General features: G+C 35.2%; 1 protein-coding gene across 1 annotated transcript in view; it reads left to right on the top strand.

Moving 5' to 3' along the window:
- LOC127875292 (uncharacterized) overlaps positions 1–18,037 on the top strand; it is an 83,618-nt gene extending 65,581 nt beyond the window's left edge. The window contains exons 25-26 of the mRNA XM_052420258.1: positions 16,369–16,492; positions 16,886–18,037. Of these exons, the coding sequence (XP_052276218.1) occupies positions 16,369–16,492; positions 16,886–17,848 (1,087 nt within the window). The 3' untranslated portion in view covers positions 17,849–18,037. The remainder of the gene's footprint in view (positions 1–16,368; positions 16,493–16,885) is intronic.
- Positions 18,038–18,682: the final 645 nt, after the last annotated feature.

The following is an 18,682-nucleotide window of genomic DNA, read 5'->3' as shown; positions in this document are numbered from 1 at the left end:
ACACATTAGTGAAAGTAGATAAAAAATATACTACAGGAGTGCACATCATATGTGTCTTCACATGCCTTATTATGAGTATATTTCTTCACTATCAAAATATATCGTATAATAATATTTGATTTAAACACAGTTTTCTTTCGACACATTTAAATCACACTTTCATAGCCGCGTTATGCAAAAATGGGTCTTATGCATTTCGGCTAGCATTTCTTAAACCCAACATGTGCATTTGCTCAGTCAGGTCAGAGATGATGCTGTTCACTATAAAATCACTCAATATGTTATGGTCTCATTATGTATCTCCTGACCAGACTGAGAGATGTGCAGGCTGAATGGGCTATATATTTGATGGGCGCATATGGAATAAGACCCACTTTCGCATGACGAGGGTCATTAAAAATCTCATTGCGAATTGTAAATGGCACATTTAAGCACAATGCTTTTCGATACCAAATTGAATTCAAAATAGCAAACTTGTAAATAAGGGCAGCCAATCCAGGCGTTCAGGAACAATTTCCAGACGTGCTGACCGAGTATGGCAAACATTGTGGTTGGATAATTAAATGATTTTCCTCTAATCATGACACTATACTATTTTGGTAATGATTGTTTTCTCATATTGTAAACAAAACTGAAATTCTGCGAGATAGATTTTAATGTGTAATTGTAACTGGGCCACAATTTGTGTCGTTTGAACATTCAGAGAGTAGTCCGGAATTTCTTACACTGAACAGTGCTTCATCCATTGCGCTGAGCACAGACACAGTGATGTAGCCAAAGTTCAGAGGTTTTATCTCAAATCAGCCTATGAAATATTCGAAATATTCATGCGTGTTGCTGGCGTAATGTTAAAGTCAAGATAAAAAGCTGAGTAAAACAGCTACGCCGAAAAAGCGCATTAGTGCTCTATACCTATGCTTAGGTAAGAGTTGTTGACACCGTGTGAACTGCTAAGGTTACAAGTAATGCATAAACAACAATGTACGGGTCAACAGGGCTGTCTTGATGACTACTAATTTGTGAGTAAAAAGTTTTGCTCGCAGATTTATTTTTTATTTATTTTCATCAATGATCTTATTGTATACCGGTATTTTGAATTTGTATATGGTGTCAAAAATCAAAAGTTTTGTAAAGTGAATTTTCATCATGAAATTATATTCTTAGGGAGATAGGTATATGATATTCCAACAATATTCATTTAAAATGATGGTGATTACAAATTGTCTTTATATTCAGTTCTCACTACCATTTTCATCATACTTTCTATGCTTTCAGAACGTCCAAAAAAGGCCATGTTGTTTTTATTTTGTCTAAGTTATCTCTATGAAATAAATAGGAGGATGAAAAGTGTACACAAAGCTTGACCCGTGCCTTATGACACACTCTTCATAAATGTGAATGGCCTGTGTTCATTTCAAACTTGCGATTAATTCTGAAAAATGAATTGCGTCTTAAATTATGCAATAGCGAACAACTTTAGTGCCTTCAGCGCTTTGATTTTCTTTTAGCTAGCAAAGATGTATAATGCAATACACATTGTGCCACTGTCAAGTGCACTCAAGCTTTAGAAGTAGAGAAAACAGTTTGCAAGAGATTAGCATTCAGGATAAATGTGTGTCATAAGATTTGATGTCTAATGAACAATTATTTTGATTAATCACAACCATTCCTTTTCTTAGAGATTAAGATCGAATGATAAAGTAGGGTCCCCTTTTGTTCTCTTATCTCATTCTAAATGTTTGATTGAGAAAAACTGAAATCAAGTCAATAAGACCAGATTTAGATGGCTATCACAAAGTGTGGTGTAATGTATGGAAAAGAGCAGTTGAATAACGAAGAAACTATCTGCGTTGCCCATCTCAAGTTTATCTTAATTCCTACACACTTATGAAAGGAAAATCAAATAATTAGTTGATACAGAATTGTTATAATGTGACCAAAATGTACCCAGACATGATCTCTTATTTTTATTGATTTTTGTTATGGTTTAATTGCTTTTGACGACAGCAACAGTTCAAAGGTGAATGAATAAAAAAAACTTCGGTATAAAAGGCTCGATGTGGAAAAAATGGGTTTGCAGAACACACAGGCTATCAAGGACAATATTCATTCTTAAAACAAGAGGGCAAAGACTGCCCTAGTTCGCTCACCTGAGAGGAGTCGGTTCATTCAATCTTTACCAAACGTCAAACTTGACCTAGATATTGTCCAGACAAACATCCTGGTCAAGTTTCATCATTATTGAACCAAAACTCTGGCATATGGAGTGTTTTTGTTTTTGTAAGATTTGACCTGGTGACCTATATTTTGAGTTGACTCCCCCCCCCCCTTACCAAACATCAAACTTTGCTTACAAAAATAAATATTATGACCAAGATTCATAAAATCTGAAACAAAATTGTGACCTCTTGAGTGTTTACAAGGATTTTGTATAATATAATGAAAATTTGGACAATCTAAGGGCAATAATTATGGCATTAATTATGTGATATATATAAAACCAATCTTTGTACCAAGTTTCATGATGATTGGGCAAAAAATGTGATTTCTAGAGTGTTCACAAGCTTTTTTTACTATATAAATATAAGAAAACTGCCCCCCCCCCCCCCCCCGGCAGCCATGTTATTCAACTGACCGGACCCATTTTCGAACTCAACTCTCATATCAAAGAAACAAATGTTGTGACCAAATTTCATGAAAATTGGGCCAAAAATGTGACTTCTAAAGTGTTCACATGTTTTCACTATATACATATAGAAGAAAATGCCCCGCCCACTGGCGGCCATGTTTTATCACCGATCTGTACCATTTTCAGACTCGTCCAAGATATCAATAAAAACAATGTTTTGACCAACTTTCATGATGATTGGGCAAAAATTGTGACTTCTAGAGTGTTTACAAGGTTTCTCTATAGCCAAATAAGGAAAACTGCCCCGCCCACTGGCGGCCATGTTTTTCAACGAACCGGAACCACTTTTGAACTCTACCAACATATCATTAAGGCAAACATTTTGACAAAGTTACATGAAGATTGGGCATGAAATGTGACTTCTACAGTGTTTACAAGGTTTTACTTTTTTTTGACCTAGTGACCTAGTTTTTGACCCAGCATGACCCAGTTTCGAACTTGATCGGGATATCATTGGGACAAATCTTCTGACCAAGTTTCATGAAGATTCTAGAGTGTTTACAAACCAAATGTGGACGACGGACGGACGGAAGACGGACAAAGACCGGTCACAAAAGCTCACCTGAGCAATCAGGTGAGCTAACAAAAAAATCCATAAAAACAGAAAGAGTTGTCCCTGATTAGCCTGTGCCGATTCGACAAGCTAATCTGGGACAACACTTTAAGCACATGCATCGAGCAAAACAAGGCTAGATGTTCTTGGGATGACCTTTAATCTTTCTTATGTCACTGTCATTTGTTTTCCTTAATATATTGGAAAGAACCAACTGCCAACGCACCAGAAGAACTTGACCCATAAGGAGGTCTTTGTTTGTTTTCACGTAGAAAGAATTTCATCTGCAACATATTAATTCATGTTAGAAATATTACTTAAAAGTTGTCTGGTTAATTTAAACTTATTGTTTACTTATATCCTTGAAATGTTAATGATTCATTAATTTGATACGTTCGATGTCATATTTATACAAACTCACCGATTGATAAAAAGGTAATTCCCACATTGTTTCGCACATTAAACAAATAATTGCAAAATATAACATGACGTAATTTATATTATATTGTCAACACTCCTGACTCAGATTATATAGCATGTATGTGTTGTTGATGAAATAATATCTGATTTGTCATTAAGTCCTGTTTTCTACAAAGCAGCTCATATGTAAAGATAAAACATTACAGTAAGGTAACGAGTTGGAACCTGAATTAATTTTTCTATATATATCCCAACTTTCAATGCATCTTCTACAGAATATAAGGTAAGGGTTTTGGGGCTTAACATAGTGCCTCACATAAGGCAGCATTTATGATATTAGAATCTTTAAATTGCACCACAAATCTGAACAATTTAGGTTGAAGTGTCAGGAACGCATAACTATTTAATCTAATATATGGTTTGGTTTCTTTAGGTTTGTTTTATAGTTAAGAACATGCGTAGAAAAGTATTTAAAAATATATAAATCAATTCGGAACAAGTCTTTTTAGAGTTGTATTGTACAGCTATCTAAATTTTTTGGTGATGAATTCTCAATTCAGATGGGTATTTAAGGGGTAATTTGTTAATTGAAGCATTAATAAATATTAATAAAATAGTAATAAATAATAAAAATTGTTTCTGTTTATCACATCTGGTGCAAATGGGTAAAATCATATGATTTATCCAATAACCTGAAGTTCTGCATTCTGAATGAAATAGGCTGTTACTGGTTTTATCTGGTATTTAAATCCAACTGATTTAAACAGCAGCAGGAAGATCAGGAAAAAATGCAAACAGGGCAGAGAAATAAATTAGTTTGAAAATAGAGACAAAAAGACAATCGGGTAAGTTAACCAAATACACTTGTAAAAAGAATACCGGTATTTCTGGTTTAAGATCAAGAACAAATATTTTAATGAACTCCGTAAAAAATATAAACGAATTTTAGATGCTAAAAAAAAGTTAATCACATAGATTGTGCAAATTTAAGTGCATTAAGAAACACTTAATTGTTTATTCTGTTAATTTTTTTTTTTTAATTTGCTCAAGTAGATTGGGAATAGATTCAAAAAAGAAATATTTTTTTGTAATAAGATATTAATCCTTCTGTTTTACAGAATTTCTCTCGAAATATTTACTGACTTATACAATCATATCGTTCATCAAGAATCTTCATGTAAGAGAGCTTCAAAAAGATAATTATGGACACTGGTTTTAAAGTGGTTATTTAGCAAACCAGCTGAGTCGCTGATTACCCAAGTATTAAATTAATATTAAGTATAAATACATAATTTCGGTTCAATTTTCCATCGTACCTTTGCAATTATGTTGAATTTTCATTCACAAAAACCTTGAAAAGAGTAATCATAGTCTAGAAACTTATAAGACCAATAATTCAAATTACATGTTTTACGCTTCAAATTTGACAAAATATTGGATTCCTATATAGATAAGGACACTATTTACCATTATCCATTTATAGTTCCTTTTTAACCTCTTTTACATGAAGAACGAAGATAGTTAACTAAAAATGCTTTTACGACTCTTAACATTTCATTTGATTGGGCAAACATTTATAAACGCCCTCAGATACAATTATCGGGAGATGTTTTTACAATTGCCAAGTGTAATAATTTACTTGTTTGCATTGAATGTTGAATTGTTAGGTAAGGTTGAGACAAAATTTATTTCATAATTGTCATCCATTACATGAGGTAAAATCTTTAACAGCAAATTGGACAAGACAAATATGTTGTGTGTGTTATTTTTTTTTACAGATATTTTTCAGTCTGATTGTAAATAAAGAAAGCAGTTAATTCAGACTGACAGTCTATTTGGATAATTTCAGCATTACATGCCCTATAAATTATGTTCAGAAAAGGATGATAGAAAATGTATCAGTTAAGAATACAAACTCTAGTACATTGTATATCAGTGTGTAAGTAAAGCCAAAGTCATACTAATGTGTGTTGTTTAAAATACGAGTCAATTGTATGCCAAATATTTTCAGAATGTAAACAGAACTTTAATTTCAATACTATTGATTATATTTGTATATTAGTCTTCATATTTTCATATACATTGTATCTTCAAATGCATTTTAAAAAGTCATGTTGAACTTGATGTTCAATCATAGGAAAACATTGAGTTTATAACACATACGGGTAGTTATTGAGAACCAAGATTTTAAAATGCTACAAAAACAAATATTAAAAAGACCAGAATTATATAATATGTACATAACTTTTGTGACTGGCCGTTGTCTGTAGTATGTTGCTTGTCCTCTGGTTTGCCTCAAAGTTTCCATCAACCTCTTTTTATAAACTGCCTTGACCATTTTTAACTCTTTCAGTACTGGAACCGAATTATGAAGGCTGTTGCAAACAGTTTGGATCCAGATGAGACACCACAGAACGTGGCATCTCATCAGGATCCAAACTGTTTGCTATTCTTATAGTATTCTGTGTAAAAAATCAAAGAAAATGCTTATTTTAGAAATTCAGCAGACAACATTTTGGCAGACGACAAATTTCCCAGTTCAAAGGGTTAATCAAACTTCACAAGGAAGGCTCTCTAAGATGGACCACTTAAAAACAATAGTGCCAACCACTTTGGTCTTCTGTGTCTTTTTCTTGTTACGCTTCCATGCTATTAAAGCAAAAATCATAAAATGTTTCTAATATATACGTTACATTGCTTTTAAATATTTATTTTTTACACATTTCTTGGAAACAGGATTATATTTTAAAGATTGCCTTTAAATTTTAAGATATGTTTGTCATTTATAAGCAAACGTAACACACCGTCATGTCGGAAATAAATGGAGTATTTGTTTTGCGAAAAAGGGGCAGGTATTTAAGATAAATGTATGTAGTCATCAATCACTTTGTTCTCTATACAGCATACTGCACATACACATGATTATCACATTAACATAATTAAACTGAAAAAAATTAGTTAAGAATTAATTATTGTAACTAATATAAAAATACAATCAATTAAAATTCCTATTTTGGTGTGGTTATACATTTTGTGGTAATCAGTAACAAGAAAATATATAAAAAGTAATAAAAATGGGTGTTGGTTTGTTCCATTGACTGGGATATTAATGTAATGATTCATTAATCATAATAATTCAAAATTATTCAAACTTCAATACTGTTTCCCCTCAGTTATATGTCTTTTTTAATATTTACAATCACTTAGTTTTGTGTAAAGAATTATTTCTGTAAGATCAGTATTATGTATTTTAGCCACTCAGTCATGTCTCTAGAATTACTTTTTTCCACTGAGTTATATATTTAATAAAAGAACTAAAGTTTAATCAGTTGTGCGTCCACAATTTATTGTGCCCACTAAGCAATGTGTTTAGCTTTATATGTCCTCTCTTTGTTATTTCCAAAAATACTCAATCAGTATTGTGTCAAGTATCAAGGGCAACACCTTCTTCCTAGGCTGGAGCTCATATATAATGAAGTGCGTTATTTAATATATATTAAAGTGATATTTTCTTGCAGCATATTGTGTCTGTGTTTTTGCATTGAATATCAATCTTTGGCGTTTTGACCACTTATTTATTGTTTGGGGCACACTGGGTTTGGTGCCGTACAAACAGTTAGCCCATGATTTCCAAAAAAAAAATCATTAAAAACCTAATGTTACTTTTCTTACTGCCTGTTGGAATGGGTGTGGTTATGAATCTACAGATGCAATTATTACAGAAAGATAGCAATTCGTGAGAAAAACATTACTTAAAAGATTGCTGTTCCACGCAGTTCAAATATCAAGCTGTAATATTACACCAAAATTAGCCCTTTTCAATTTTAAATCATAATTGCGAATATTGTCATTTTGTTGTATTTTGTTGTACGTCAGAGCACTTAGCCTTCTGTTTAAATGGATTGATACTTCAATGCTGATTTACTGCTCGTTTAGGACTATAAGAAATTGAATCATTTAAAAATGTAAAACCCTCACATCTATTATTATAATTGTGATATCAGTTAAATGGCTACTTGTAAGGGAAGTCGTATTGCCTGTTATTTAAGACCAAAGGAATGACAAATATAAGTAAAGTTTCATATTCCTATGGTATAATTATGTATTTGAAATTCATTTTATATACGGCAGAGTTCACAGTATGACTTGGATTGTACTAACTTAGATTGGTATATCAGTTTGGTGTAAAAGCAGTTTCTTGTAACTTACTTTGATAAAACACATCACATATATTTAAAAGCAGACTTCCATTGATAAATTGTATAGTACATTTAGCAGATGGTCTAAGTATATTGGACCATGCTCTGTGAAAAAGGGGTTTAATGCATGTGATATTTTTTAATTTAAAGAAAGTCTCTTCTTAGCTAAAATCAAGTTTAGGCAGAAAGTGTCGTCCCTGATTAGCCTGTGCGGACTGTGGGCACATGCATTAAACCCCATTTTCACAGAGCACAGTCCATAATGTATATAATTTATACCCCTGCTGACGAAGTTTATGGGGAGATTCTGTAATCAAATTGTTGGTTGGTCGGTCAGTTGGTCTTTCATGCTGTACACGGCTACTTTGTGTCCTTGACTAGTCTCTCAGTTTTCCCTATATCTTCTTCTTTGCGTTTGCTCTACACGATCAGGCCAGTTTCTTCGATAAATGATGTGGTCCGCCTCAGGTCATCCATGTCTTCATAGAGTTTCTGGTGGAGGGTTGTGTCCTGGGGCCACTTTGCAGCTCGCTCCTGGTTGTGACGTTTGCATCTTTGGTGGATGTGTTCAGCTGTTTGGTCTTCTGTGCCACATGGACAGGTCGGTGACGGGGCCAGTCTGTATTTCTTATGCATGTTTGCATTGAGTCTGTTGTGCCCTGATCGGAGTCTGACCATTATCACTTGCTCTGCCCTGCTTAGGATATGATGTGCATCTGCCTCTTGTCTTGGCCTGGTAAGTGATTTATTGATGGCAACTTTCTCCTTGTAGCTTACTTGCACAGGTGGCTGTTCAAACTGAGCAACTTGTTTTGCCAGTTGGTCAGCATCTTCGTTTCCGGCCACTCCACAGTGTGCGGGGATCCACTGGAGGGTCACGTTTAGGATGGTGCTGATTCTTTGTAAGGCATTTGCAAGCTGAGGAATCTTGTTGTTGGTCTGGGCTTCTAATACAGACATGGCATCTGTAAGGAAGACTACCGAGTTGACAGCTTCAGTTGAGTCTTCAATCATTGACACTGCCTTCATGAGAGCTTCAGTCTCTGCTTTGTAATTGCTACAGTGTGTTCCGGTTGCTGCATGATGTGTTTTTAGTTTTCCGGATGTGTACAGAATGACAATGCCAGCAACTCCACTTGTGACTGCTCTAGTGGCAGAACCGTCTGTGTAGACATGAGTCCATGCCTCCCTTGGGTATTCGTCATCGAGTGTGTGACTCTTTCTGATATGCTCATCCTCTTGTTTACCTGGCTGTAGGTGAGGAACACTGGATCTTATGGCAATCTTGACAGGTCATTTTGTTATGGATCTACGATGTCTTCTTCACCAAGCGGAGTGGTGGGGATGGTCAGATCTGTTGCATAGGCCTTGTCCAGCTTCTTAGCTTCGTGTACAAAGATGCTACGCTTGATCCAATTTTTGGTTTACAATTTAAATCTGGCTGACATGGGGTGATCCGTGAGACATTTATACTTCTCTGTCTGAAGCAGGATTTTGACATCTCTTCTTTCTTAAAGTGGTTGTATTCCTGTTATCTTTTCCATGAAGGCAATATGTGTTGACTTGGTTGCTCCTGTCATGATGCGCAGAGCTTGGTTCTGGATTTTATCCAGAGCCTGGGGATTGGATTTGGCTGTGGTAGACCATGTGGGGGAACTATACTCTAGTTGGGGTCTCACTGTGCCTTGGTAGACTGTCTTGAGTATGTCCTCATTGTCCCCACATGTGGATCCCGCAAACTTAAGCATCATTGCTTCGAGCCTTTCCTTCTGCTTTCATGAGGTGTGGCCTCCACGTTTGCCTCTTGTCAAAGGTGACTCCCAGGTACATAGTATTGTCTGCTTCAGTCATAGGAGTGTCTCCCATCCTCACTGTCCCTGCTTTCTGTTTTGATGACAATGTGAATAGTCTGGTGGATGATTTCTCTTTGTTGATCATTACACACCAGTCTTCAGCCCATGCGGTAAGCGTGTCTATTGCTTCTTGCATTCTGTATGTGGCTGTGGTGGTATGCTCTTCTTTGCACCATATCACAAGATAAACAGCATAAAGTGCCGCCTTCACTCCCCTTAGCAATTCAGACACAAGGTAGTTGATGAAGAGTAGGAAGAAGAGTAGGAAGAGCGTCGGGGACAGGACTCCTCCTTGTGGGACACCGTGCCGTAGAAGGAACTAATTACTGCTTCTTTGGTTCAAGCTGACTCTTGCCCTTCTATTGTATACATATGACTTGATCTACTTCAACATGGTTCCTCCAACTCCATTCCTCATCAGTTTGACTTGGAGCCCGTCATTTCAGACTTTATCGAAGGCCCTTTGAAGGTCTATCCATGCTGTCAGGACAACCTTCTGTTGCTGGAAAGCATCTTCAATTTCTTGGGCCAGGTAGGTAGTCTAGTCCTCGGTGGAGCGGAATTGCCTGAATCCAGCTTGTTGTTTTGCAAGTAAGTTGTTGTCTCCAGATACCACTTTAGGCATGCGTTTACAATTCTCTCCATTGTCTTCCCAACACAGCTAGTGAGGCTTATTGGACGGTAACTTCCAGCCTGCTTCGGATCCTTGCCTTTCTTGTAAATAGGGATCATGATGACCACTTTCCAGACTTGGGAAGTTGGCCTTGTGTTCAGCTATGGTTGAAGATGTCTAGGAGTTTGTGCATTGCTGAACTGCCTAGATGGGTGATCATTTCATTGGTCACATTGTCTGGTTCTGGAGACTACTTTAATTTCAGCTGCCTGGCTGCTGTCTGTAGTTCGTGCAGTGTCAGGCTTTGGCTCATGCACTCTGTTGTCACATCATCTGTTTTCCTGCCCCTTTGTTCTTTTCTTACTTCTCTCTGTCTCTCTCTAGACAGGGATGTCACTGACATTTTTTTAGTTGCTGGCAAAGACATTTGCCGCTTGTTTACCTGTCAGCAGCTCTCCATTCTCTTCCAGAGTTACTGAGCCTCTCGCTTGAACTTCATCGTCATTCAGCTGTTTTGTTAACCTCCACAGCTTCCGGCCATCTCGCTCAAGGTTGAGTGATGCTGTTTTTGTTCTTTTCCAGTTCTTTCTCTGGGCTTCAAGTTTGTGCCACAGGAATTTGGCCTTTGCTCGCTATAGTGAGAGGTTGCTCTCTTGTGAAGGGTTGCTTTCTGCTTCCACCCTGGCTTCAGGCAACTTGGTCTGGAGGTCTTCCAACTCCTCACTCCAGTATGGATTATAGTCTTTTCTTTCTCCGCGTGGTATTGCCTTCTGTGCTGGGTTCAGTATACATTATAAAGAAGTGAAACTCCAGCTGCTGGAGCAGTATTGAATTTTCATTAAAAACAATTAGTTGGTCCTTTATTTAAGGCAAGTGACCGACTGCCCAAACAGTACATAACAGCACAATACAGCACAACACAAACCAACATAAACACAAAATATGAATAAAGCTGGGGTCACCGCCTTGGAACGGTCAATGCAAAGCACTGGGGGTTTAAACCTGGTTATAGAGCGCTCAACCTCACACTTGGCCCAGCAATATTCATAATACATTTAAGTGTAAATAAAATTTAACGTCATAGCATTGTAACTCAAATTAAACAATAATAAAAGGGAATTAAAACGCATTCAATTTAATTACTATTTAATTACTCAATTGCATTGCAGATACAAGAGTAACAGAATTACAACTTTTTGACGAACGATCAAATAAAACTATTAACAATTGTCAACTACATTCCTTCTTTATAGAAAAGATTTGAGAATGTAGAATCATAGAGTTAATATCTCAGATAATCATCGCGCAAATACAGGAAGAAGCAGCAATAATGGGTGTAAAAATTCCATATTACATAGCTTGGTTGTTTATGTGACTGCTAAACAAATTAAACATAATTAAATCAAACAAGAAACGCCTATCAGAGAGAAAATATAAATAAAATGGAACATTATAAACCCAATGACCTATGCATGTAGATTACAACTGGGAAAGTCGGTCGTATGACGTCACAAAAATCCATAATGACATAATGACGTGAACAAATTCCAAGGGCAGTACTAAATAAAAATATTAATGGGGCTGTGCTACTAATAAAACAAGTTTACGTGATTTAATATTAAGAAGCAAATGAATACAAATGGTAATACCATTAAAGCGACATTATTGGAATCAAACAGTATATAGGTGTTTTGACAACTGAAGACAGAAATGATTTGATGTACGATTTGAGTCCAAATGTAGTTTACATGCAGATTTGTTCATACGACACAATGACACAATTTTATTCAACAGTGAAAAATGCCTATAATGTAGTATTCATGCAGATTTGTTCATACGACACAATGACAAAATTTTATTCAACAGTGAAAAATGCCTATAATATCACTAATGATTCCAAATTTTAAGGGAAGAAAGATATAGTGAATCGAAAACCATCAAACACGTGTTTTTAAGTACATAAGCATCGTATCCTTTTGATAAAAACAAGTTAATTAAATTGAAAAGTTTAATATGAACATTTGGTTTAACATATTTTAATTTGCGGACACGCTTCAAAACATCTCCATAAAATGATGGATGGGAGATTCCATTATTTAAATGCCATTTTAAAGAAACATTATATTTTGAAATTAAATCACCATACTTAGAGTAAAATCTAGCAAATTTATTTCTTAGGTTATGATACAAAAAGCCTTGTTTTAGCAATTTTTTAGTTAATATTAGATTACGATCATTAAAATCTTTAATACACGAACATGCTCTAGCATAACGTACCAACTGCGAAATGTAAATACCATAGGAAGGTCCTTTAGGGATGTTGCCATCTAGAAACGGAAAATTCACAATTTCAAAGTTAAAATCGTCCCGTTTGTCGTATAAACTAGTTTTGATCAACTTATTATTAATAGTTAAATGTAAGTCTAAATACGCAGCGTCTGTATTGGATATACACGATCTATTTAAGACTAGTTCTTTTGGGTAGATTTTGTGAATATATTGTTCAAATAATGGATTATCTAAATTAAGTATGTCATCAATGTACCTACTAGTAAGGTTAAAACAATTAATCAAATCTACTTGCTTAGTTTTAGATAATTCTAACATAAATTCGCTTTCATAACAATATAAAAAAAGGTCAGCTATAAGTGGCGCACAATTAGTACCCATAGGAACGCCAATAATTTGTTTAAATATTTTACCATTAAATTCAACAAACAAGTTATCCAAAAGAAAAGTAAGTGCTGCACAAAAGTCAAGACCAGTCCAAATGATGTAATTATCTAATATCTGATTAGTAAAAAAAGCTGTTTTAGTGTTTAAAGCTAGATACAAACATTTCTCTCTAGCAAAAGTTTTTTCAATCAAAGAAACAAGTTTGGATTTTATTAAAGCGTGAGGAAGCGTTGTATATAGTGTCGAAAAATCATAAGTACTTACCTGTGACACCTTATATTTTTTATTTTCAATTTTATCAATAACTTCTAAGGTGTTTTTTATTGACCAAAATAGGTTAATATTACTATTTTCATAAACTTTATTACAAAATTTAGCTATATGATATCTAATAGCACTCAATGCAGATGTAAGATACACTGATAATTGTTTGGTGGTACAAGACACTGAATTAGCGATAAAACGACTTTTATATGGCGTCTTATGTAATTTAGGTGTCCAGTAAAGTGATGGCAATTTCTTGTCAGTAATATTGACTATTACATTTAACTTTATGCATTGCGCAATATGGTCGGTAATAATTTCATTAGGTTGCTTATTGTACTCACAATATGATGTAGTTTGTGAAAGTTCTTGTGAAATAGTTTGAACATAAAACACTCGTCATATTATGATAACATTATTAGCAGCCTTATCAGCAGGAACTAAGACGAATTTAGATTTTAAATCTTCAAGCAATTTACAGAGATTTTGTTTATTAAATTTAGGTGAATGTGGTAGGGCCAAAGGATGTGTATCATAAAAAAATATTTTATTCATGGCCATACTAAATATTTTTGTTTTCCAATCATTGAGTGCAGTAATTTCAGCATTTTCCTTCCTGCACCATTTAGTGCAATAATCATGTAAGGATGTTACGATATTCTTAATGCAGTCATCAAAATCAACAGGAATAGGCAGTCTGTACTTAGGGCCTCTGCGTGCATTGAAGTCTTTCACAACTTTCTTAATAGTTATGAAAGACTTCAATGCATGCATACTGAACGCAGCACTCCCCATATCAATATGAAACTTTACACAGTATGTTGTTTATACTATTTAAAAGTGCAAGACTCATTATTATTGTGTATGTCACAATATTCTTTTAAGTGTCATATGCCCTTGAGCTTAGGCAACTTTTGGATACATTATGCATGTTTACTTTATATTGCAAACTTGTTCCTCAAATTCCATCAATGTGAAACTTTATAGATATGTTGAGCATATAATGTAGAAGTCCAAGACATTGTTTTTGTGTATTTCTTGATATTCTGTGCAAGGTTATACTAAGGCACATTTTGGATTCTGATACTTACATCATTTTACATGTGTACCCTGTGTCACAAACTAGTCTCTCAGTGTTCTGTGTATCTAACTGAATTTTATTTGAAGTGTTGTTTATACTATGTTGAAATGCAAGGCGTTATATTTCAGTATGGCACACTATTTATTGCAAAGGTATAAGATCTTGAACGTTGGCAAAGTATTCAATAAATCTATGTGAAGCTGTTTGCCTTTGTGCTAGATAAATGTGAAATAGCTTTTTACCAAATTAATTTAAAAAAAACTAATTATTTTGCACCTGTTTGAAAAGAGCCACTGACAGGAGTATATATCATCCTGAATGACTGATGTAGTTGACAGGGTAACAAAGGCATTGTTTTAGGGTTACCCAATATTATTAATATCACACAATACATAAAATCGTATGATGTCAGCTAAGCTGGAGGTATCAAATTCTGCCTAAAAAAATATTATTATTATTAATCAATCTAATTGAGTGCAATAACAAGTAAAATAACATCTTTAATTGATACATAACTTTATGTGCTTTGAGCGGGTGGTAATTTTGCTCCAAATTATAAAATGCTTAAATGGTAATCCCTGCTTTTTGCATACGGGTAATATCATTCTAAGCATTTGGTTATGTCCTTGAATCATACTGCCTAATGAGCAAGAAGCATTTTTACAAATGCTGACCAAACCATTTAGAGCAAATAACATTAAAAAAAAATGTGGAAGTCAATGACCGATAACATTATGATAAATCATAAAAATGTATTTGTTCTAGAGAATTGAAGCAAACCTGAACTTTTCTTGAATGATACAAAGCATGCTTAATCGTGTATTTACCCTTAATGTAAGCAATTTATAATGTAAACACTTCATAATGAACTGCATTCATTTGCAAGTGTTGTGCTTCATGATTGGCATGTATTACCAAAAGCAAAGAGATGCATCTGGTGGATGAACTGATATGTTTAGACTACGGTGTAAAGAATAAAGAACCATACGGCGTAGGCATGATTTTAGATTATATCCATGTTGGACGTAATGTCTACAATTCTAGTTCTCACATTTTTACGATCGGCATGTAACTGACTTGATGTCCATATTTTGTGTATTACAGTTTGCTTTTGTTAAAAGTATCATGTGCTTTTTGTAGAATTGCAACAAGATATTCATGTGTGTACTACACAAGAGCAGTATTCCTTATTATGATCATCTGTTTCATCTGTGCTTAAATGCTCACATTTTTATCATCTTATCTGTAGATATGATAACAATCATGAGGTTTCCCCTCAGATCATGACAAGAACATAACAGTTTATTCTAAATGATCTGCATGAACAGACAGTGTGTATGATATAAAATATCTGCAATCTGGTTCTTCTAGTTAATGTCAACGCTTGATATTTTTACCCCTTACCAATCAAGTACACACTTTGACTTTGCTCTTAGAAAAGCAAATTAAATTTAAGACCTTTCTGACCAGTTTCAATATTTAAAAGCTTCATTTACAATCCTAAGATACTAATGAACAGCAAATTGCATATTGCCATTTTCTGTGTGGTTCTGAGCGGTAAAGGGTGAACTGTCTTGACAAGGCGAGTGTCAAACTGGTTGGTTGCACAAGTCAAGCGGAATTATTTTAACACTACAGCTATGTATCAGATTATCAGAAGGCAGAAGTTGGACTGGTCAGTTAACATACACTGGCAAGAGCAAATGTGTTTTGTGTGTTGATAACCAGTGCCTATAGTATTTATTATTATCAGAAACACTTCACAACTTATTATCATTGTCAAGACAAACAAAGGTGGTCAGAGCCAAAGAATGGTCATGTACGTCTTTGCCAATGTGCTTGTATCAACCAACTAATAAACATTTCACTTAAATTTCGACAAATTACCTTAGGTGATTTTTATTAGAAGGCCATCAGATTTCCGTTACTTCTAATTGTAACACTAGCTTCCATATCATTGTTATTCCAATACGAACTTAGTGTTGAAATGCAGGAGTCAAAAGTAAGTTTACAATTCCAGGTATGAGGTGATGTTACAATGTTGGGAACAGGATCCTCTATGTCGGCCATCCTTCTCTCGTCTGTGTCAAATCTTCACCATGATGCTCGAGGAAATTACCCACGTGGAGTACTTTCATTTTGATGTAAGTTCTTAGAACTCGTTCTAGAAAACTGAACAAATGAACTCGTGATTGGCATTTAATATCATAATGTATGCATCAAGAATGTGTGTTACATCAAAGGTCTTTGGTTACATCTCTATGTTCTTTTAGACAGGAACTTATTTTGCTCATATTTTTGTTCGCTAAAAACACGGAGCGTATATTGACAATAAGTCCGTGGAAAAAATAATCACTGCAGGCAACTTAAGATAAGTTTACATAGTGATTAACGAAATGAACATCATGATATGTTTTTCTTACAACGCAATTCCATTATAATATTTAAAATGCAATAGTGAGCATACATACAATTCTTCGTCTTCATGATTGAAATATAGACATACAACTTATCTTTACCTTGTGCTTCCATTACAGGTGGATGAGACGAGAGACTACTGTATGATTGATACAGACGACATGGACATGGACGGCCTTGACCTTACCAATTTCTGCTCCAGCGATGACGCAGTTACAAATATTGACAGCGTTCAGGTGGAGCAGATATCCGCTGCCACAGTGACGACTGTTGCCGACATTCACATCACTGATGTCGCTTCAACGAACCCAAAGGAGCAACCTGTGGAATACAGTGACTTACCTTTCGTTAGGAATCACCAGTCAACGTTATCGTTCCACAACGAGATGTACACCGTGGGCATTGATGGCGGTTTAATTTGTGGAGATTGGTCTGGCAGTGAAGCTTCATCCGGATCTGACGGTAAATCCGATATTTCTACAGAAATTACTGAGACCTATATGTCTGTCAGCATTGAGAATAAGACAAAAGCAATTGAAATGAGACATCAGCGTTTTCCTTCGGAAACAAGAAGTTCAACATCGGATGATGTGTTTCAAGTTTGCACCACGTGTAATGCCCAAGCAGGGACATCTAGTCAGTCTCCGGAGTGTCAAGAATGTCTGAAACTGACAGTTATTGTACACAAACCGGAAATGTTTGATGCAGAAAGGTGTGACTCGGCCTATTCTAGCACAACATCAGATGACTCTGAACATCAGAACAACGGGCTATCGGAATTGCCTGAAAATAACCATGATTACCGTGTGCCGATAAGTTTCATGAAATACACCTGCAATTATAATCCGCCCGAAACAGCAGGGCCAGTTGTCACTGAAATTGGGTCATCTCATGGTGACCATTGTTTGGTTTACACGGACTACAACGATAGAAGTCAAATTCTAGCCGGATCGCAGCTGCAACATGCTGTTTGTCGTGATAGGGCCCTCAAATACGAGCTGCAGCAAATGGGGCCACGGCTTATGCTGAAGGAATTTGTGAAACATTCGGACAGGATGACCATAGGCCAAACAAAGTTTTGATTCACTAATTAAGAACCTTTTTTCAAATGTATGGAATGCTCAAAACTTTGCTCAAATATAAAGACAATAGTAACATTGATTCCAAGAAAACACGTGATCTGGCAACATAGTTGAATTATTGTTTCCTCATATGTTCTTGGTTTATTAGCTTATCATATTTTTATATAGTTCAAATAAACTTCAAACATGTATCTGTTTCCCAGGTTCTGCATAACTATATATTTTCGTAATTACACATATTTCGTCACACATCCCATCATTATGCTTAAATGCACCCTGTCATATAATTGCATTTTTTATTTTACATAGTTACGTCTTATATATAAACGGATAACTTCAGTGAGCGTCTTTCCAGAAAAATTACACTATCACTAAGTCAGTATCGAAGGATATTAACGTGTTTAAGCACTTTGTATAAAAATAGTGCTTCCATTAAATACATTATGTAATAAAGCAATGGCATCCAACTCGAATTCTCGGTTCCTGTACAAAACTTCTGAATGTGCCACACCACACACAAGTTTTGACACACAAAGGGTGTATCGCCAACAACACAAAATAACTTCACATATTTGTTTTATGTTATATTCTATGGTGAAAAAAAAGAACGGCAAAGGGGAATGATTGTTCCATTATTAGATTCTGCCAAAATTATTCGGTTTACAATCCGCTACATCTACGGTTCTTGAAGACGTGAGTTCACAATACTGCTGAACTTACGAACGGACAAAACCAACGCTTACAACGGTCTGTTTGAACGGTTAGCGTGTTTCAATGGTACAGATGTTGGGCATTCAGAATAGACAATCTGTGGATTTGGCTCAGATGCCGTGT

This window comes from Dreissena polymorpha, chromosome 3 (assembly GCF_020536995.1).
Source record: "Dreissena polymorpha isolate Duluth1 chromosome 3, UMN_Dpol_1.0, whole genome shotgun sequence".
NCBI lineage: Eukaryota > Metazoa > Mollusca > Bivalvia > Myida > Dreissenidae > Dreissena > Dreissena polymorpha.
The sequence above is the reverse complement of the archived record's forward strand: the minus strand, read 5'-3'. Positions and strand labels throughout refer to the sequence as shown.